The sequence below is a fragment of the Prunus dulcis genome, chromosome 6 (genome assembly GCF_902201215.1).
Source record: "Prunus dulcis chromosome 6, ALMONDv2, whole genome shotgun sequence".
NCBI lineage: Eukaryota > Viridiplantae > Streptophyta > Magnoliopsida > Rosales > Rosaceae > Prunus > Prunus dulcis.
The window spans coordinates 9,189,992-9,212,288 of record NC_047655.1 but is presented as its reverse complement, the minus strand read 5'-3'; the positions used below and the strand labels follow the sequence as shown (position 1 = coordinate 9,212,288).

The following is a 22,297-nucleotide window of genomic DNA, read 5'->3' as shown; positions in this document are numbered from 1 at the left end:
TGTATCTTGAAGCTACACTTCTGCAGTAGAGCGATTGACTGTTAATTGACTGGTTGTAGGTTCGAATTCTACTTGGGGAGATTTGATTCACTCCGAATTAAAGATTTGCTTGACCGTTAAGAGTAGATAACACGTTCCCTATGTCTTTGTTGCTGTTACACTCTATCTCATCGTATCATATTTTGACCTGCAACATTTGAGAAACACTGTTAATACTAAATCTTTGGTAAAACTACCTTCAGAAAACAAGTGATGAAACTTCACTCTCAGTCCCTTCCCATTTTATAAACCCCCCCAATCTTCTCTCTTTCTATTCTAACTTTTACTACGCGTGTGTGTGATCCGTCCATTTATAAAAATAATAAAAATGAAAACCATTTCTTTCTCACACTCACATGAAAGCACATCAATTTTTACCCATGAGTTTTCAACATCTCTTACATACTTTTCAACGCCCTTTCTAGAATTTAGAATTAGCTTTGAATATCTTCGAATAGTTTTGAATATCTTAGTATATAAATGAAAATGACGAATGTTCGAAGAAATTGAATGCAGTGTCATTTATCATAATAAGCTTAGCAAGAAGTTTATCCACCATCATCTTTGTCCTTTTGCTTACAATGAACAACCTAAAATGACTTCTGGTGTGCTCTCTCAAATGGTCTTAGATTTAAGTCCCATAATATCCGTATATTTGAGTTTCTCCCGCATCCTTACTAACTTTAGCCCAAAAAATACGTCTTGTAGGCTAAATAATAAAACCAGTGTGTTTTGTTTAGTCAATAATTTGGCCCGGGTATTCAAATAAAGAAAGTCAAATATTATCAAAAAGATTTTTTAAACTAAAGTATTATATTCTGCTCCCTTGACAGCTGGAATCAAGAATATTATAATACAAGTATCTTAGTTCCCTCACAGAAGTGAAGCATGGGGAATAAGGACCATGTAAAATTTGATGACCATCGTTTTCTTATGAATAATCCAAATAGTATTTGATCAATTTATACGAACCAACTGACTCTTTGCCTGATTGGTTCAAAGTACGAATTCCCTCCCCAAAGACTTTTTTTTTTTTTTTTTGTCCTTAATTAAGGAGTAATTTAGAATAATTAATTTTTTTTGAGAATCTCCTTGGTTTTTCAGATATAGACTAAAATTTTATAGTAATTCCCATATTGAAGGGAAAAGTTCAAACTTCTCTAGAAGATTTGTTGTGGTTAAATTAAAAATTAAAAAAAAAAAAAAGTCAGATGGGAATTTTATAGTAATTCCCATATTTAAATTTCAAATTTGATTAGTTACTAAATAACCCCTCCCGTAATGCAACTATTCATAGAATATGAATATCCAATTTAAAATTAATTAACAATAGATGAAGAGAATTAAGATCTTTTAGTATTTAAGGTTAATCTTTTCGTTCTATGTGGGCACTCGTGTGTGACATGGGTTCTAGTCTAATAAAATAATTAATTTGTAATCCCTAACAGCTACTCACTTTACTCAATTGGCATCCATTCTTTGAGTCTTCAACAGTAGCAACACTTGGAGGAAGGAAGAATCGAATCTAGAACTCGAATAAATAATCTTAATCACTAAAACTATAAACCCCTTACTGTAATAGTTGTATTTTATTCTTACAATTTTGAAATTAGTTAATACCATGTTGTCAATCACATTACGGAAGCTTTTTAACAAAGGTGATGAATATTGTGACAGTTGAATTACGCGCGTAAGAATAAGACCATCTAGAAATGGTCGGCTTCTGCGAACGTTAAGGGACTTTTGAAATTTCCTAAGCCATCACAAATCGCCTTTTTTTCAAATGAAATATCTTCTATCTAGAATTTTAATAGAAAGAACGCCTCCATGGCAGCAGCAAAGATATGAATTTCACACGGAAAAATATGTTTAAGAAACAACGGAAGAAAGTCCCATTTGGTTGGTATTTTTATATATTATATTTTGCTGACAATTCCCATTGGAGTTACACGAAGTAGATATTTTTCTTGCTTTTTTAATATCTTAAAAAAGTTTAGAGACTTTTCTTCCTTATGTCTCTATAAATTCTCACCCAAAGCTCCTCACAGATGTAGTTTCTTCCTTGCATGTTCTCATTCTTCACCAGACAATAATGATCTCTGTGTGAAGAATTTTGGGAAGACAAAAGAAAAGCATAGTCTGGGAGTATATTTGATCATCAATTCTTTCAATCACTTCCCAAACAATTGGGTTGTACTTTTCCAACCCATCATCTGAAATTTTGAGTTGAGAGTAATTATTTGATTGGTTTCGGGCCATCAAAATGGCGGCGTCTTTGGTGGGAGATGACTTAGCTAGGCAGAGTAGCAGCCGGAGGAGCTGGCGTTCTTCCAGTGTTAGAGAAATGTGGAACACACATGATGTGTTCCAGCAGAGCAGCAGGCAGCAGACGGTGAATGAGGAGGAGGAGCTGAAGTGGGCCGCCATAGAGCGGTTGCCAACGTATGATAGGATGAAAAGGGGGATGCTCAGACAATATATGAGCAATGGGAGGGTTGTAGCTGAAGAAGTTGATGTTGCACACCTTGGAGATCATGACAAGAAACAGTTGATGGAGAGCATACTTAAGGTTGTTGAGGATGACAATGAGAGGTTCTTGAAGAGGCTCAGGGCCAGAAATGACAGGTTTGTATTGTCTCCCTTTCTATTATATATAGTTTGTTTGGTTGATGAGAAACCAGGAGGAAAACAGAAGTGTTGGACTTTGAAAGTTTAGGTTGCCTTTGGCTTCATAAAACATACAATTGAAAGATGTATTTTTGCTTAGTTTGCTTGCTAAATATGTTTGATTTGGATTACCTTGTAATTTTTTTTTTTTTTTCTTGGGAGACAGGGTTGGTATTGACATTCCAAAGGTTGAGGTTAGATACCAGAATATATCAATAGAGGGAGATGCATATGTTGGCACCAGAGCACTTCCAACTCTGCTAAATTCCACCTTGAACCAACTAGAGGTATTGTTTCAACATTTTTTCAATGCCGAACCTTATTTCTTGATCTAGTGTTCCGCTAGTGAATTCCTAGATTTCTAAATTTCTATATCTGTAAATAGGGACTGCTTGGATTGATTGGACTCTCACCCTCAAAGAAAAGAGTTGTCAAGATACTTCATGATGTGAGCGGTATTGTTAAACCATCAAGGTATACTCATGTTTCTCTGAAAAGAAGATGGAAACTATTTTATTGGTATGCTACTCATGTGAAGTAGGCTTGTTTCTGAACTCCAACCGTGATTTTGCTTGTTTTGTTTGCTTTTCAGGATGACACTGCTTCTTGGACCTCCATCGTCAGGAAAAACAACACTGCTAAAAGCACTTGCTGGCAAACTGGATAGGGATATAAGGGTTTGCCATCCTCTCTGTCTCTTTACCAGTTATCAGTATTAGTGTGCATACATGTGTAGGGACTTTCCATATGTATTGACAAGTTGGGGTTATAAACAGGTAACTGGGAAAGTGACTTACTGTGGCCATGAATTCAATGAATTTGTGCCTCAGAGAACCTCTGCTTATATTAGCCAGCATGATCTTCATTATGGTGAGATGACAGTTCGTGAAACGTTGGATTTCTCTGGACGTTGCCTGGGAGTAGGAACAAGGTATGATATGCTAGTAGAGATGTCTAGACGAGAGAAAGATTCAGGTGTCAAACCAGATCCCGAAATCGATGCATTCATGAAAGCCACATCTATGTCGGGCAAGGAAACCAGTTTGATCACAGATTATGTTCTTAAGGTTTGTTGATCCAATCACAAGAATATATCATTGCTCTCTTATTCTACAAGCCTAACAAATTTTTGTTCTTATGACAGATACTTGGATTAGACATCTGTGCTGATATAATGGTGGGTGATGGCATGAGAAGGGGTATATCTGGTGGACAAAAGAAACGTGTAACTACCGGTATGTTACTCTATGCTTTCCAATCTGTTTCTGAATATGAATATGTGTAATATATTGACCATGATATTTCTGCGTATGTAGTTTTAACTTTAAAGATATTTTACTAGAAACGTAGGTGCTAATGCAATTAATACCAAGAAGTGATTTTTTTATTATCTAATAATAGGAATGATTATTGATGTGCAAACATTCTCTGTAATGGTCATAACTGGTGGTGGTTGCTCTTAATGCAGGAGAAATGTTGGTTGGACCAGCGAAAGCTTTTTTTATGGATGAAATATCAACGGGGCTGGACAGTTCCACAACCTTTCAAATTGTCAAGTTCATGAGGCAGATGGTTCATATTCTGGATGTGACAATGGTCATCTCTCTCTTGCAGCCTGCACCGGAGACGTATGATCTTTTTGATGACATTATCCTTCTTTCTGAGGGTCAGATTGTGTACCAAGGTCCACGTGAGAATGTGCTTGAATTCTTCGAATATATGGGGTTCAGATGCCCTGAAAGGAAAGGTGTTGCAGATTTCTTGCAAGAAGTGACCTCAAAGAAGGACCAAGAACAATACTGGTATAAGAAGAACCAAGCATACAGATATGTCTCAGTGCCTGACTTTGTACAGGCTTTCAAATCATTTCATGTTGGCCAACGACTTTTGGAAGACCTAAGAGTTCCATATGATAAAAGAGCAGCCCATCCTGCTGCCTTGGTGAAGGAAAAGTATGGAATATCGAATATGGAACTCTTCAAGGCATGCTTTGCAAGAGAATGGCTGCTGATGCAGCGTAACTCTTTTGTATACATATTCAAAACTACCCAGATAACAATTATGGCAACAATTGCTTTCACGGTATTCTTAAGGACAACAATGAAATACGGGGAACTAGAGGATTCGGCAAGGTTTTGGGGAGCACTGTTTTTCAGTCTCATCAACGTCATGTTTAATGGAGTGGCAGAGCTTTCAATGACAGTTTTCCGGCTTCCTGTGTTCTTTAGGCAGAGGGATGCCTTGTTCTATCCTGGGTGGGCTTTTGGCTTGCCCATTTGGATAACCAGAATTCCCATTTCGCTGATGGAATCTTTTTTATGGACAGCCATAACATATTACACCATAGGATTTGCACCTGCTCCTAGTAGGTAAGTTGTAATTTATTCTCACATTGTTGTCACAAGTTTTAGCTTTGTGATGCTAAATAAATGACGGAAAAAAAAAAAATTTAGTGGTGGTGGATCTTCTGTCTGACATATGTCCAATATTATCAGGTTCTTCAAACAGTTCTTGGCTTTCTTTGGTATACATCAGATGGCAGTCTCCCTCTTCCGTTTCATTGCTGGCCTTGGTAGAAGTGAGGTTGTTTCGGGGACAATCGGTTCCTTTTCACTGCTGTTGGTTTTTATTCTAGGAGGTTACATTGTTGCTAAAGGTTAGAATCCTTCCCTGTTTACTGTCAAAGTATTTTGTTTGAAAGTAAGCTACTGTTTAGATCAATTTTCCTGCTAGATTTTTTCATATGTTTTGAAATGTTCAACATATTCTCATTTTGCTGTGCAGATGATATTGAACCATGGATGATATGGGGATACTATGTTTCACCTATGATGTATGGACAAAATGCAATTGCTATCAATGAATTTCTTGACGACAGATGGAGCACTGTAATTTCTCTTAAATCTCGCTCAACTAAATTCTCACTCTACATTTAACAATTGTAATTTTGAGTTTTACATTCAGGTTCAACTAGTGTTTAAGCTTAATCAAACTTTTTTTATCCCGTGGCGCAGCCTATCAGTAACGCCCGTATGCCTACTGTGGGAAAGACCCTTCTCAAGGAGAGAGGCCTGTATACAGAGGAATATTGGTATTGGATTTGTATTGGGGCACTCTTCGCGTTTTCAGTTCTTTTTAATGTTCTTTTCATTGCATCACTCACCTTCTTAAACCGTAAGTAAACAATTCATTTATTTTCATTGGACTATTGTTATGGTAACATGGATTGAAGCATTGATTATTTATTTTTCTTTTTCTGACTCAATTTTAGCTCTCGGTGAAACCAAAACTCTGATCGAGAATGATGACTCTGAAACAAAGAGGAAACAGCAATTGTCCAATTCAGAAGGTTGAAATATTATATATCTTGTGGATCTTAACTTGAATGGTTTCACTGTTTCTGCAAGATGGGATGCGTTTCATATGTTTGATAAAGAATTACTTCAGCCTTTGCTAGCTGCAAATTCTAGTTTCCACTTGCGTATTTTCTTTTGTGTCATCACATTGTGGTCGTAGTACAAATTCTACTGCAGAAACCTTACATCTCGAGTAGCAGATTAGCTAATAAAATAATTTTCTTGTCTCATATATGACGAACAATTACAGGTATTGATATGCAAGTTCGAAATGCTCAAGGAAGTACTAGTTCAAATGTTAATGTTGCAAGCGGTCAAGCCAAACGAGGAATGGTTATGCCCTTCCAGCCCCTTTCACTTGCTTTCAACCATGTCAATTACTATGTGGATATGCCTGTGGTAAGTCGCTTTTTCTTTTTGCTCCACTGAGCTTTATATTTCTAGTGTTATTATATGATAACTTATCAAAAGAAAAGCTAACTAGAGTTATAAACTGGAAGAACATTGTTTCATCTTTCACAGTAGTTACTTTCTATTAACCGTTGACATGAATTTATGTCTAAGAAACTATGACCTTGATTTATTGATGACAAACACTTTTCTGTGTCAAATATGATTCTTGGTAGTAACGATTTTTTGTGCTTTTCAGGAAATGAAGAGCGAAGGGATTGAAGAGACTCGACTGCAACTACTTAGAGATGTTAGTGGTGCATTTAGGCCAGGTATTCTGACTGCATTGGTTGGTGTTAGTGGTGCTGGAAAAACCACCTTGATGGATGTCTTAGCTGGAAGAAAGACTGGCGGGTACATTGAAGGAAGTATTAGTATCTCTGGATACCCAAAGAACCAAGCCACATTTACTCGGGTCAGCGGTTACTGTGAACAGAATGACATTCATTCACCATATGTTACTGTTTATGAATCTCTCGTATACTCTGCCTGGCTGCGTCTTTCGAGGGATGCTACGAAGGATAAACGGAAGGCATGTTTTTTATTTAACAACCTCAATATTTAGCTGTTCCAACATTTAGTTTCTGACTACATGTCACTAAACTGACAATCATATTGCTCCATATAAGAACGGGATGAGATGGATGATGTAGCTGACTTTGATTTTCTTCTTCTTTTCTTTAGATGTTTGTTGATGAGGTTATGGATTTGGTCGAGCTTAATCCGTTGAGGAATTCTTTAGTTGGACTGCCAGGAGTTGATGGACTTTCAACTGAGCAGAGAAAGAGGCTCACTATTGCTGTAGAGTTGGTTGCAAATCCATCCATCATCTTTATGGATGAGCCAACATCAGGTCTTGATGCTAGAGCAGCCGCTATTGTTATGCGTGCTGTAAGAAACACAGTCGATACAGGACGAACTGTTGTATGCACAATTCACCAACCGAGTATTGACATTTTTGAAGCTTTTGATGAGGTAGGAACAACTAATACAATTTATTGAATTTGTAACGTTGTCATTTCATGTACCATATTTATTATTTATTTATTTTTTCCTTGCAGCTTTTCTTAATGAAAAGAGGAGGACAGGTGATTTATGCTGGACCTCTTGGTCATCAGTCTCATGAGCTTGTTGAATACTTTGAGGTAAGTTTATACTTTACCTTGTATGCTCAGTTCCTATTAAATTATATCCAAACAGAATATACTGGAACTGAATTTGGTTAGCCCTTTTTTTCCTAAATTTTCTTAGGTTAGCCCTAACTTACTCTTATCTCCTAACGACGCATTTAGACTCTGGTGCATATTGTTGAATATATTAATGATTGAATCCTCCATCTCAATGCAATTCTATGATCTTATCCAGCAAGAAATATTATCCTTGGACCCATGAGTTTTAGAGTTGCAAAGTTTGAATAATATCTTAATCCTCTTGCAGGCTATCCCTGGAGTTCCCAAGATCAAAGAAGGCTACAATCCTGCTACCTGGATGTTAGACGTCAGCTCTGCTGCAGTTGAGGCTCAAAATAATATTGACTTCGCAGAAATATATGCAAACTCTGAGCTCTACAGGTAAGCAAGATGTATTGTATTCAATTAATTTCTATTTTCTTTTTCCCACAAACCCCTTCTTTGTATGCACAAAAATTCTTCAACAATTATTTTCAATTGTTCAGGAGAAATGAGGAACTTATCAAGGAACTAAGCATTCCACTACCCGGCTCCAATGACCTTCACTTTCCCACCCAGTTTTCTCAAAGCTTCATAGTTCAATGCAAGGCTTGCTTTTGGAAACAACACTGGTCATACTGGAGAAATTCGCGATACAATGCCATTAGGTTTTTCATGACGGCTGTCATTGGCATAATCTTTGGTGTAATCTTCTGGAGCAAAGGAGACTCGCTGTAAGTTTAAGAACTTCATTATGAGCTACATTTTTTGTTAATATCTTCCTTTGAATTTGTGATTATACGATTTAAGTTGCATGTTTTGTTCAATCACTTATACTAATTTTATCTTGTAAACAGACATAAACAACAAGACCTGATCAATCTTTTGGGAGCTACCTATTCTGCTGTTCTTTTCCTTGGAGCTGGCAATGCTTCTGCTGTGCAATCCGTGATTGCAATTGAGAGAACAGTTTTCTACCGTGAAAGAGCAGCGGGAATGTATTCAGAGTTGCCTTATGCATTTGCTCAGGTAAGAATACTGGAAATTATACTCGGTTATGCGTTCGTTTTTCATATCATTAAAATCTCATTATTGATGCATCTTTTGGTGTTATAGGTGGCTATTGAGACAATTTACGTTGCAATCCAAACCTTTATGTACTCGTGTATTCTGTATTCTATGATTGGGTACACTTGGAAGGTAGAAAAGTTTTTGTACTTCTACTACTTCGTATTCATGTGCTTTACCTACTTCACGATGAACGGAATGATGATGGTTGCACTAACTCCTAACCATCAAATTGCTGCAATCGTTTCGTCTTTCTTCACGAACTTCTGGAACTTGTTCTCTGGTTTCCTCATAGCCCGGCCGGTATGTCATTTGAAACTCAGTTATTCTTCTTATTTTCATGTCTGAGAATGTTAAACCGATGTTCAAATTTCTAAGGAACCCAGTTCGAGTCGTCGTCTTGATTTGTCATTGCAACCATAATAACAATTCATGCTTAATTTTGCAGCTAATCCCAGTGTGGTGGAGGTGGTACTACTGGGGGTCTCCAATTGCTTGGACAATTTATGGCATCATGGCATCTCAATTTGGTGACGTTAAGACCTTTATTGATACTCCTGAAGGATCTCAGAGAGTGGATCTATACCTTAAGAAAAATCTAGGTTATGAACATGACTTTGTAGTACCTGTGTTCTTCGCTCACATAGGTTGGGTCCTGCTCTTCTTCTTTGTCTTTGCCTATGGTATCAAGTTCCTTAACTTCCAAAAGAGATAAACAACTTCACTCTGCAGCCGAGCCGAGTAACCTTCAGGATGTCAAATACATTTTTCTGGGTAAAATTAGCATAGTAGTGAGTCAGAGAGAAGAAATCTCATCACTACTCTTTTTGTCTTTTTTATATATACATTTTGTAGTTTGATTGGCTTGGACATCTTTTCCCTATTAATTTGTATAATCAATTTTATTCTTCAATATCTAATAAAAAGCCTTGTGATTTGTTCTTTTTAATATGAAAATACTGGTTATGCTCTTCATTATCATTTAGGGTGTGAAAGTAAGATGAATAAAGGCATCTACACCAAAAGCTCTTCACTTGAGCTGTACAAAGAAAAACATAGAGTAATCTGGTCTAATATTGCAGAATATACATCAGATTTTGGTTGATAAGGATTGATACTGAGATGGCCATCCAATCAACCAAACAGAAAAACAACAGATTTTGACCTAAGCTACTGAAAAACATAAAATTACAGATGAAGACTAGAAATTAAGATTTAACTCGGAATGAGGGTGATGTTGTGGGTCTTGTAGCAACATGGTTTCAAGAGGCGCCCCCAAAAAATCACTCAAGTCATTGTCACAGAATTGCAAATCTTCTTGCATCAAACCAATCTCACAATCAGTCAACAGCAACCTAATGTCATCATGCTCATCATCAGTAATATGATTAGTACTCTGAGGTTGCACATCATCTTCCATTGCACCATTATCATTTTGATCTTCATCACCCAATACCCAACTGAGAAAATCATAAATAGTATCCACAGTTGGCTCATAATCATCAAGATTATCACAAAACTGCATATCATCTTCCATCAAACCAATCTCACAATCACTCAATAGCAACTTCATATCATCATCACTAATTTCCACACTTGGCACAGAAGGTGGTTGCGGCTGCGGCTGCTCTTGTGGTTCTTCTGGCAATTCAAGATCATAAAGTTGCAGATAATCTTCCATTAGACCAACATCATTATGATCATCATTACCCATTAACAAACTGAGATAATCATTTGCATCCACAGTTGGCTCATGAATTGATGAAAGATAATCTTGCTGAAATTGACCAATTAAATTGGGTTTGGGTGTGGGTATGACGACTTTACCTGGATCAAGATTCAAATTAATCTCACCAATTAAATTGGGTTTGGGTGTGGGTACGACGAGATCAGTTGGATCAAGATTCAAATTAAGATTAAGAGATGATAGTTGTTGTTGATCTGCTGCATCTGGTTCCATGATATTCTTGTACAAGTCCATGAAACTGCACTTACCGTCATCCCTCATCATCTTCATCGTCACAGCTCCGATCCTCTCATTCAAAGACTCCAACTTAGCCCCCAAGCAATTATCTTGAATACCCAAATCCCGATTTTCTCGATCATCAACAATTTCCAAGAAACCCTTTTCGACGGAGAACAGACCCTTTTCAATTCCATCTTTGAAACCCCTCTTCAGATTTTTGTACTTGAGTAGAACTGATTTCAAATCTTGTTGGTTTTCCGGCCAAGCGTTGATCTTGCCGTCGGCACCAACAGCGATCATGTAAACGGCAATATCGCACAGCTTCGAGAGTCGGCCGGCCTTATTCTTCAGAGTGGAGCCTCTCTTGGCCATGGCTGTTTTCTGAGGCTTCAAAGCATCAGAGACCCTTTTCATCTTCATGGACGCTGAAACCCTAGGGTTTGATTTAGGAAGAGCCATAAATCAATAAATCAATTTCGAGTGGAAATTAATTGCATAACAGAGAGATTAGCAATGCAGTCAGTGCGATTAATTAGCGACTGATCAAAACTTGCAGAGAATGGCAGTGAAAGGTAGTGAATGTAGCGATGGTGTGAAATGAGAGAGTGTGAGCGAGGAAGATGAGGGTATGGCGGTATTTATAGAATTTGCGATGAGGGTATAGTTGGTATTACAGGGAAAGTAACCGTTACGCGGAAAGTAGTATATCATCACACTATCGGTATTACAATAAATGCTGTATTTTATTGTCTTATTTTATTTTATTTCCTCTTTGCCCATACGTTTACTGATCCTCGATTCATTAGAAAATTAAATGAGAGTTGATTACTAGATTAGATTCATTTGAACACAAACTTAAAAGGAGATAAAATATGATGAAGAATTAAAATAAAGGATCCAAAAAGTTCACTGTTTGTACATTAAGGAGCAAAAATGATCAAAAAGTAATTGAGAGGATGCATATTCTTAGTAATTTAAAGATCAAAATGCCAATCGGGCCCAATATAGAGACTATTCTCAAAACTTTTAGTAATTAAATATTGAAATTTGAAAATAATGGCATAATGACATATTTTGTAATTTTGATGTTCTTTAATTATATTATGGTAAAAGTAGGTACTATATTTTGGCTTTTGGCTTTATTCTAATTAGCTGAAACTGAATTCTTATTACCTAAATAATAAATTATTTTGTGTGTGAAAACTAAAGTTCCCGAATTAAGGAAAGTCAAGAGGAAATGTAACTAATATTCCTCTTTAAATAATTAAGATTGCTCAATAGTTACGACTTAGTTGAATATTCTCTTCTGAAATATAAAGTTTCTGAAAATATTTATAACTTTAATTTTTAAAAAGAAAAGTGGATTTCAACTTTGAAGTAAACAAAAGTCTTGCATAAGCAAAAACCTCACTCCCTTGGACTGTGCTAAATAGGGCTTGAAGCCTATGTTTGGTAAAACAAGGGACTAAGTTAAATGAGATTGTGGAGTCCAACAGTAAAAAAACCTCTTCACTCGCTCTCCTTATACAGAGAGCCTAAAATTCGGTTCTCAAAATAAGTCCTTCACTGAATTGAGAACACGCGACTCTGCCTCTCTCCCTCTCTCTCTCTCGTTCACGACTCTGGCTCTCTCTCTCGTTCGCGACTCCGGCTCTCTCTCTCTCTCTCTCTCTCTCTCTATCGTTCGCGACTCCGGCTCTCTCGTTCGCGACTCCGGCTCTCTTTCTCATATGCTCTCTCTCTCTCTCTTTGCAACATTTTTGAAAGGTAATTTTTCATGGGTATTGCTTTTTCTTTGGGAGTTATTGAGAAATTTCATTGTTAGGTTGTTATTTTCTATCTATCCTCTGTTTGGTTGCTGGGAATTGTAGGCAAGAAAAAGGGAAAATCTTCCATATTTGTGTTTTATGCTGTTATAGATTATATAATAATTAGTGGCTTCACTTAAGTTAAGTGGATAATGGAAATCGAATTAAAAAATTTAGCTGCATGTGTCATTTTAGATTCAATTTCTGAGCAACCAAATAGTGCATTAGGGTTTGAATGTGGATCTGTGTATTTCTGTGAAAAATTTGCTTCACTTTGCTTCACTTTTGATGTAGTATTTCTATGTTTTGCTTCACTTTTACTGTAGTATTTCTGTGATAAATTTCCTTGTTTTGGATTGCAATTCAAAAACTATACTATTTCTAAAAATGGACATCCATTTTAGAAATTAGAGTTGTATCCCAATTTTTTTAAGTTAAACTTTTGTTTGGCAGGGCATATTGGCTTGTTTGGATCTGTGTGGGTTTAAATGTTTCAATTGTTTCCATTGTTTGGATCAGTCAGCCAAGTACTTGTTTCCTCTGTTATATTGCAGTTTTTGGATCATATTGGATTATTACAGTGAAGCTATTTATGCTTGGTTGTAGAGGTGTTTTGTAGAGGTGTTTTGTTGTCACTGCTTGAATCATTGAATGGGCTTGAAGGCCAAGTTGGTTAGTGAAATTTTAGTTTCTCCATTGCTCTATTTGGCATAGTAAAATCACTTACTCAAAAACCTACCTAGCTCTATATTTGGTTCACTAATTACTAGTCATGCCTAACACTAGTCTGCAGATCATGATGTTTTGTTTTTCTGGTGTTCCTGTGATCTTCTTGGCCACTCTTGTTTTTGTTCTTCTGTATTTTTTGCTTTTCCTGGTATAAAAGTTCTTTTTTTTTTTTTTTTTATAAATAAAATGAAGTTGGATCATGGTATTCAAACAGGACTTGTTGGAGGCACACCTATTGTAAGGATATCATCAGATGCATATTGTGGATGGTGAGTGGTTGCTATCACTATTGTTTGATTACACATGGGCTAAGAATCTTGTTCTGTTAATAACATTGTTCTGTTTAGATTCAAAGATTTTGTTTTGTTATTCTTAGGGTTGAAAATTTACCTCATTGACCCTATAATAATTTTGTTTTTGGAGTTGTATTCCTTTTTTTGTTTTGTTATTCTTATGGAATACGGCTATTATTGCAATGCCTTGTTGAGAACTTGCTTGTCAGTTGAGCGATTGCAGGTATGGTTATGCAAATTGTGTTATAATATTAAACTGAATTATTGATCTCTAATCTACAATTGACTTTGAGTATGACTGAAAAGATTATTGAGCAATAAGTGTCTGGATGGTTGTGTTATAATATGAAATCTGATTTTTGTTAATGAACTGCTCAAGAATATGATTTTTCGTATATGGATTTTGGAAAATTCTTGTGTTGGTTGAGTTATACAATGAAATCTCAATTTTATCTTGAGTATAAACTGCTCGCCAATATGATTTTGCAAATATGTATATTGGGCGATTTGAAGTGATATCTTATGCAAATTTAGAACCTTACACTTTTTAATCTTATGTTCATATTCCTGTTGTTTATGTTTCCATTTTATATGCTCTTTTCATGTTTATTTCAGTATGTGAGACTTATGAAACGGAAGGACACCTACACCAAAATGCAATTGGACAAAGTTCGAGATGAATGAGCAAGTCAAGTCATATATTAGAGTGGCTTTTTGTTTGAAATAAGCATTCTCCCTTCATTTTAAATGTATTTTTGTTCTAGTATGTTGCTTAAAGACAAGTATGGAACATATGTGGGGTTGGAAAATTTGTGATTTATGGAAGTGTTGGATGTATATTTGATGTATGGATGTATTTAAATTTATATATGGTTTTTAATGTGCAATGGGCAACGCTACATGATATTGTTCATAACAACCTCAATTTTGCACAAACAAATAAAATTTAAAATAACAACAATACTCATAAGACAACTGAGTGGTGGTCGGTGGTTATTATTGATATATTAATCAAATTCTTTGTATTTGCATACAATTAAAGACTTAATTATACATAAACTCGATGGAATTTATAACCTTAATAACAAACAAAAAGTCTTTGGTTTGGAGGAAAAGAAATGTACATGTGAATTTGGTAATTATAATAACCAAAAAAAACTTACATTTAATTTTTAAATTTTAAAAATAATTATTTTTTAGTCCGACACAGCATCAAACATAGGTCTTCACTATTTTTACAATCCAGCTTCTTAGTCCGACGCAGCACCAAACGTAGGTCAGTACTTAATCCAGCTTAGGCCAATCCGAGCTAATCCTAGGCAGTCCCAGGATTTAGTCCAGTCCATGACAGTCCGCCGTACCAAACGACCCCTTAAGGAATTGAACAGAACAAGAACAGAGATAAACAAACAACATGTAGTTTTCATTATGTCCAAATATAGCTTTTAGGATCACACTTGATAAAAATTCAAACATAACAAGAAGAAAATTACAGATAAAAACTAAAACTAAATAGGCTGCTGCTCCTGTGGGTGTTGTAGCAACATTGTTTCAAGAGGGGCCAAAAAATCGCTCAGGTCATCATCACGAAACTGCAAATCATCTTGCATCCAAGCAATCTCACAATCACTCAAAAGCAATCTAATATCATCATCACTAGTAATAATAGTATCCATACTTTGCACAGAAAGTGGTTGCTTCTCCAGCTGTTGTGGTTCTTCTGGCAACATTGTGTCAAGATCATGGAGTCGCAAATCATCTTCCATTACAGCAATATCATTATGATGATCACCACCCAATACCCAACTGAGAAAATCATCAAGAGTATCAACCGTTGGCTCATAATCATCAAATTCGAAACCATTACAGGGTAGTTGTTGATCTACTGCTTCCAGTTCCACAGAACTCTCCATGATCCTCATCTTCCTCATCACAGCTCCAATGCTTTCATTCAAAGCCTCTAACTTGGACTCCAAGCAATCATCTTGAATACCCAAATCCCAATTTTTTGGATCCTCAACAATTTCCAAGAAACCCTTTTCGGCAGAGAAGGAACCCTTTTCAATTTGACCTTTCAAAACCCTCCTCAGCTTAGAGAGTTCGTTGGTCTTCCTCTTCCTCAGAGCGGAGCATCTCTTGGCCATGGCCGTTTTCCGAGGCTTCATAGCATCAGAAACCCTCTTCATCTTCATGGCTTCTGATTTCTTAGGGTTTGATTTAGGAAGAGCCATTGATGAATTAATTAATCAATTTCGAGTTGAAATTAATTAAATTAACAGAGAGATTAGAGATGCTGCAAGTGCGATTAATCACCAGACGATCAAAAATTCAGACAAATTTAATTGTTGTGGAAAGTAGTGAATATCGATGGCGATGAGATGAGACAGAGTCACAGAGAGCTATAGCGGCATTTATAGACTTTGAGATTAAGGGCATAATGGATATTATACAATATTCCTTCCTACGGGAAAGTAGCTGTTAGCCATAAGGGAGTAATGACCAGTCTGTCCTCTCCTTAATTCATAAATTGATTTTGTACATCTAACAACTAAATGAGAAACTCAATTGGACATACACCGACAGTTGAACTAACACATTTTCAATATGGAAAATCACGGTAAATACATATATAAAAGATTTTTTTTGTTGCCAATATACATAAAATATTTCTTACTTGAGCAAAATATACTGGTCATGTCGCCCTCAATTTATTTTAAGTGTAATCCTATATTTACAATGGTTTAATATTTGTCTTTTAAAATAGGCTTATTTGTGGAAAGCCCATAAATCAAGCCATTATGTTCGATTTTAGTGAATATTCAATGCTTGAAATGTGCTTAATGATTACGATTGGTCAATATTTATCATTGAGCTGAACATTGTTCTCATAAATGTATAAGTTTATGAAAATATCTGTTAATTATGTAATTGAGATTAATAACTTTAATTGGTTTTACACATCATTAGAATGGTCAAAATTAAGGATATAAACCAAAATAAAAATATGAATTATGACAAAATTTGGAAGTTGAGAATCGCCAAGTGATCATTCTCAGCTTTCATTGGCTCTGCCGGTGACTTCATCCCAACTACACAGGGAAGATTAGACAAAAACACAGGGAAGATTAGACAAAAACTAGTACAGTCTAGTATAATAATCTTCCCCGTCACAAAATCAAACCAAATTACAGCACAAAGCCATCGTCACCCGCAAAGGGGACGGAGACTGCACCATAATGGCCACAAAGGAGGGGATACACCACCACCACACAGGTTAGCATCGCTGCACATAGAGACCCACCGATCTTCCGCCAAAAATAAAAATTCCCCAAAAATCGAAAACACATCAGCACCTGAACGTTCCTCCAAAAGTCACCTTTTCCAACACACTTGAATCTATCAATGTACCAATGACAACACCAAGGTATATACCAAAAGATTGACACCAAGAGAATGGAGAGTATTGGTACAAGCACCAGATCAAGAACCATAGCAAAAGCTCTAAACACACTCTGAGAAAAGAGTGATGAAGCGCTTATAAATATGGTTGCTGTATCCCATGGAGAATCTAGATCCAGAAAGAGGATAAGACAAAATGAGAAGGAGAAGTTGAGGAAAAAGTAAATATGGTTGAAGGGGTTGTTTGGTGGAGAACAAAGGACACAAAATTGGCATGAGACATTTAATCTCAACACATAGCACAAGGCTCAAGCAGACACCACATAAGGGAGAAGCACCCAACTCTCAAAGATAGCCACAGACACAGCCAAACAGGCTCAAACCGAAAGAATGCCAGCTCCACCAAAAAGCCCAAGGCAGGGGAAAAGGGGAGGTAGCAGAACGAGATAAAGAACAAACAAGATAAGGGAAAAGAAAAAAAAAAAACTACAAATTGCTCTGCAAAAACGGAGCAGCCACCTAAGAGGTAGAAGAGGAAGGAAAAGGAAGGAGAAACGGCACGAAAGAGCAACCCAGAAAGGAAAGAGAGAGGAAGAGGAGGAAAGAAAAAAGAAACAAAAACCATCAAAAGGTGGAGTGAAAGAAGAAGGACAAAAGAGAGAGAGAGAGAGAGAGAGAGAGAGAGAGAGGGGAGGAAGGGGTAGAGGGAACAAGGTAGGAAGGGGGAGAGGGGAGGAGGGTCAATGACCACGTCCCATTTGAGCGGCACTAAAGAAAGGGCGCTATGCTCTTTTGTATTGTACATGCACATACGTATTTTTAATGTTTAATACACGTATTTTTTACAAAATTTACGTATTATACAAATATTTCTCACATACTATTGAATAAGAATAATATATGTTATAAAAATTATATTACAATATTATATACTGGCTGATTAATATCTACTTTGGATATGTTGAAACTAGCAAATTAATACGTATAAAGTACAAATTAATGCAATTAGAAGGGTCCTTTTTTCTTTAATTTTTTTAATTAAATTGTATAGCCGTGCGGTTATACCTTTTGAATATAATGTATTTAAATACTATCGCCGGGCGGCTATACTACGATTTTAATTATAAAAAAAAAGGACTTTTTAACACATGGCGCTAGAGGATCCTCTTTTTTATTTTTTATTTTATAATAGTACGGCCGCATGGTTATACTCCGTGTTTTATTTATTTATTTTTAAAGATAGACTAGTTTTGACACGTGGCGACTAATCGGTGGGGTTCTTTTTTATATTAAAAAAATAGTATAGCCGCACGACTAGACTCAGTTTTTTTAATTTTTCATGTATGGCCGCACGACTATACAATTTTACGTGTGGGCGGCAAAGGGTTGTGCATTTGTTCTTTTTTTTTTTATAGGATAAACTGCCGAATACCCCTTTGGACTATTTCGGCTATCAAAATGTCCACCTTCAATTATTTTTTTAGCCAATTTAGCCTTCATATTAAATTTATTCACCAATCTCGCCCCTGCCGTTAGTTTTTCGTAATTCCATCCAAATGCCCGTCAAAAACACCACGTAAGGGTAATCTTGTCCTTTTAACAACTTTGCTGCTTGTCTTCCATTTCACAACTGCACTGCTTGTCTTCCAAAATCACACGAAGATCAACAAGAACTGCTGTAAATCCCTCGAGTTTTGGTTTATTGAATTAATTATATAGAAAAGACAATGCAGACACCAAGCTATCACCCACCTTGCACAAATCTGAAAGTCTGGTGTAGTTTCAGATCCCAGAAAGAACCAAAACCCAAACCATGAAAACTAGATAACAAACCAATTGCCTTGCCTCATTTTCCATTTCCAAATCCATTCGATAAAAAACCCGACCCAAAAAACAAAAGTCTGCTTGCTTTTATCGTTCATGGGAAAGGCACTTCCTTCAGCAACCAGATTCCAAGAGTTCACCAGAGTTGTCTCTACGGACAAGCCAGGCCAGACGCACCAAGCAAGTCTCGCAAGTCCGAATTGCGCCCTCACAAGCACCGAAATAGGAGAGCTTTCGGGTCGACCCGGAGCGAATTAAGCAGAAGATGGAGAGCTCCGAGGCCCAAAGCCGAGTTCCGCTGGCCCAGGTGGTCTCAGACTGCGTGAAACGGTAGTTCCAGGACACGCTCAAGGAGGCCAAGGTGGGTGATAGCTCCACGCAGGTCTTGGTGGGTCAGATGTATTACATCGGTTTGGCGTTTCTAGAGACGCCAAAAAGGTTTGAATTTTATTTTTGGGTTTCTTTGATTCTGCTTAGTTTTTGCTTTCAAATTGTTATATTTGTTTTGTGTGCATTTTTGGATTGGAGGTTAAGGACTTTAAGTTTAAGTTCTCTGTTTTGGTGGAGGAGATGAAGCTGGCGATACCAGTTCAGTCGAAAGAAGGGTTTGTGAGTGCAGAGGAAGTGGAGAAGAAGGTGTCGATGTTGATGGATGGGAAGAGTCTGAGATTACCCTCAACAGAAGCAGCACGTGACATTCACGTGGTATTTTTGACACATATTGGATGGAATTGTAAAAAAACTAACGGCAGGGGCGAAATTGGCAAATAAATTTAATACGATGGCTAAATTGGCTGAAAAAATAATTCATGATGGACATTTCGACAGTCGAAATAGTCCAGGGGTATTTGGCAGTTTACCCCTTTTTTATATATAGTAAATAGTATAGCCGTGTGGCGATACTCGATTTTTCTCAAATGTTTTTTTAAAAATAGTATAGCCGGCCAGCTTTATTGGTTTTTATTTTTTTTTAAAAATTGTCTTCAATAAATAGTATAGACGAGTGGCTATACTCTTTTATATCTATACACATCTCACGTTTTAAAAAAAGGAAATGTAGAATAGTCGTATTGTATATATACACACGTATTTCTAATGTTTAATACACATATTTTTTACAAAATTTCTTATTTTCATGTCTGAGAATGTTAAACAGATGTTCAATTTTCTAAGGAACACAGTTCAAGGAGTCGTCTTAATTTAGCATTGCAACCATAATAACAGTTCATGCTTAATTTTGCAGCTAATACCAGTGTGGTGGAGGTGGTACTACTGGGGATCTCCAATTGCTTGGACAATCTATGGCATCTTTGCATCTCAATTTGGTGACATTAAGACCGTTATTGATACTCCTCAAGGACCTCAGAGAGTGGATCTATACCTTAAGGAAAATCTAGGTCATGAACATGACTTTGTAATACCTGTGTTCTTCGCTCATATAGGTTGGGTCCTTCTCTTCTTCTTTGTCTTTGCCTATGGTATCAAGTTCCTTAAACTTCACTCTGCAGCTGAGCTGAGTGACCTTCAGGATGTCAAATAGATTGTTCCCTATTAATTTAGCATAGCAGTGAGTAGCAGTGATCTTCAGGACAGCTTTTCCCTATTAATTTGTTTAATATGAAAATACTGGTTGTGCTCTTCATTATCACTTGAGTGTCAAACTATTGCAGGATATACATCAGTACTTGCAGAATATACAAACAGTACTTGAATTCTATAATCTGGTCTTCATTAAGTGCCAAACTATTGCAGAATATACATCAGATTTTGGTTGATAAGGATTGATACTGAGATGGCCATCCAATCAACCAAACAGAAAAACAACAGATTTTGACCTAAGCTACTGAAAAACATAAAATTACAGATGAAGACTAGAAATTAAGATTTAACTCGGAATGAGGGTGATGTTGTGGGTCTTGTAGCAACATGGTTTCAAGAGGCGCCCCCAAAAAATCACTCAAGTCATTGTCACAGAATTGCAAATCTTCTTGCATCAAACCAATCTCACAATCAGTCAACAGCAACCTAATGTCATCATGCTCATCATCAGTAATATGATTAGTACTCTGAGGTTGCACATCATCTTCCATTGCACCATTATCATTTTGATCTTCATCACCCAATACCCAACTGAGAAAATCATAAATAGTATCCACAGTTGGCTCATAATCATCAAGATTATCACAAAACTGCATATCATCTTCCATCAAACCAATCTCACAATCACTCAATAGCAACTTCATATCATCATCACTAATTTCCACACTTGGCACAGAAGGTGGTTGCGGCTGCGGCTGCTCTTGTGGTTCTTCTGGCAATTCAAGATCATAAAGTTGCAGATAATCTTCCATTAGACCAACATCATTATGATCATCATTACCCATTAACAAACTGAGATAATCATTTGCATCCACAGTTGGCTCATGAATTGATGAAAGATAATCTTGCTGAAATTGACCAATTAAATTGGGTTTGGGTGTGGGTATGACGACTTTACCTGGATCAAGATTCAAATTAATCTCACCAATTAAATTGGGTTTGGGTGTGGGTACGACGAGATCAGTTGGATCAAGATTCAAATTAAGATTAAGAGATGATAGTTGTTGTTGATCTGCTGCATCTGGTTCCATGATATTCTTGTACAAGTCCATGAAACTGCACTTACCGTCATCCCTCATCATCTTCATCGTCACAGCTCCGATCCTCTCATTCAAAGACTCCAACTTAGCCCCCAAGCAATTATCTTGAATACCCAAATCCCGATTTTCTCGATCATCAACAATTTCCAAGAAACCCTTTTCGACGGAGAACAGACCCTTTTCAATTCCATCTTTGAAACCCCTCTTCAGATTTTTGTACTTGAGTAGAACTGATTTCAAATCTTGTTGGTTTTCCGGCCAAGCGTTGATCTTGCCGTCGGCACCAACAGCGATCATGTAAACGGCAATATCGCACAGCTTCGAGAGTCGGCCGGCCTTATTCTTCAGAGTGGAGCCTCTCTTGGCCATGGCTGTTTTCTGAGGCTTCAAAGCATCAGAGACCCTTTTCATCTTCATGGACGCTGAAACCCTAGGGTTTGATTTAGGAAGAGCCATAAATCAATAAATCAATTTCGAGTGGAAATTAATTGCATAACAGAGAGATTAGCAATGCAGTCAGTGCGATTAATTAGCGACTGATCAAAACTTGCAGAGAATGGCAGTGAAAGGTAGTGAATGTAGCGATGGTGTGAAATGAGAGAGTGTGAGCGAGGAAGATGAGGGTATGGCGGTATTTATAGAATTTGCGATGAGGGTATAGTTGGTATTACAGGGAAAGTAACCGTTACGCGGAAAGTAGTATATCATCACACTATCGGTATTACAATAAATGCTGTATTTTATTGTCTTATTTTATTTTGTAGAGTTTTGTATTTTTCCTCTTTGCAATTGAATAAAAACAAAAATTTATTTGTAGCTTTCTTTTTGCTTAACAATTTGTTTGTCGTTTCAATAGAAGTTGCTGGAAGTATAGAACGTATATCACTACA

The 22,297-nt window shown here is 36.7% G+C and overlaps 4 protein-coding genes across 6 annotated transcripts; 2 read left to right on the top strand and 2 right to left on the bottom strand.

The window, feature by feature from the left end:
* Nucleotides 1-2,090: 2,090 nt before the first annotated feature.
* Nucleotides 2,091-9,698, top strand: LOC117632912 (pleiotropic drug resistance protein 2-like). Its single transcript, XM_034366545.1, has 20 exons — nt 2,091-2,664; nt 2,873-2,993; nt 3,092-3,180; nt 3,299-3,383; nt 3,483-3,773; nt 3,851-3,941; nt 4,175-5,075; nt 5,202-5,362; nt 5,491-5,594; nt 5,721-5,880; nt 5,978-6,055; nt 6,313-6,461; nt 6,712-7,044; nt 7,197-7,487; nt 7,574-7,657; nt 7,950-8,083; nt 8,188-8,415; nt 8,539-8,710; nt 8,798-9,052; nt 9,198-9,698. Exons 1-20 carry the CDS (start codon nt 2,303-2,305, stop codon nt 9,462-9,464), a joined length of 4,356 nt encoding a protein of 1,451 aa, XP_034222436.1. The 5' UTR covers nt 2,091-2,302; the 3' UTR covers nt 9,465-9,698.
* A 93-nt stretch (nt 9,699-9,791) lies between these two features.
* Nucleotides 9,792-11,308, bottom strand: LOC117632915. Its single transcript, XM_034366551.1, has 2 exons — nt 10,577-11,308; nt 9,792-10,390 (listed from the first exon to the last, which is right to left on the bottom strand). The coding sequence occupies exons 1-2, from the start codon at nt 11,172-11,174 to the stop codon at nt 9,951-9,953; spliced, it is 1,038 nt and encodes a 345-aa protein (XP_034222442.1). The 5' UTR covers nt 11,175-11,308; the 3' UTR covers nt 9,792-9,950.
* A 7,283-nt stretch (nt 11,309-18,591) lies between these two features.
* Nucleotides 18,592-20,413, top strand: LOC117632918 (pleiotropic drug resistance protein 2-like). Of its 3 annotated transcripts, none has more exons than XR_004586540.1 (2): nt 18,592-19,206; nt 20,012-20,413. XR_004586540.1 is itself a non-coding variant. In XM_034366555.1 (2 exons), the coding sequence occupies exons 1-2, from the start codon at nt 19,339-19,341 to the stop codon at nt 20,306-20,308; spliced, it is 429 nt and encodes a 142-aa protein (XP_034222446.1). In that variant the 5' UTR covers nt 18,598-19,338; the 3' UTR covers nt 20,309-20,413. The 3 variants fall into 3 exon arrangements, 2 of the variants coding, with proteins under 2 accessions (XP_034222446.1, XP_034222445.1); XM_034366555.1 differs by having other exon boundaries at nt 18,598-19,470; XM_034366554.1 differs by having other exon boundaries at nt 18,598-19,473.
* Nucleotides 20,414-20,475: 62 nt separating this feature from the next.
* On the bottom strand, nt 20,476-21,997 carry LOC117632916. The gene is made up of 2 exons (XM_034366552.1): nt 21,266-21,997; nt 20,476-21,079 (listed from the first exon to the last, which is right to left on the bottom strand). Exons 1-2 carry the CDS (start codon nt 21,861-21,863, stop codon nt 20,640-20,642), a joined length of 1,038 nt encoding a protein of 345 aa, XP_034222443.1. The 5' UTR covers nt 21,864-21,997; the 3' UTR covers nt 20,476-20,639.
* Between the last annotated feature and the right edge of the window lie 300 nt (nt 21,998-22,297).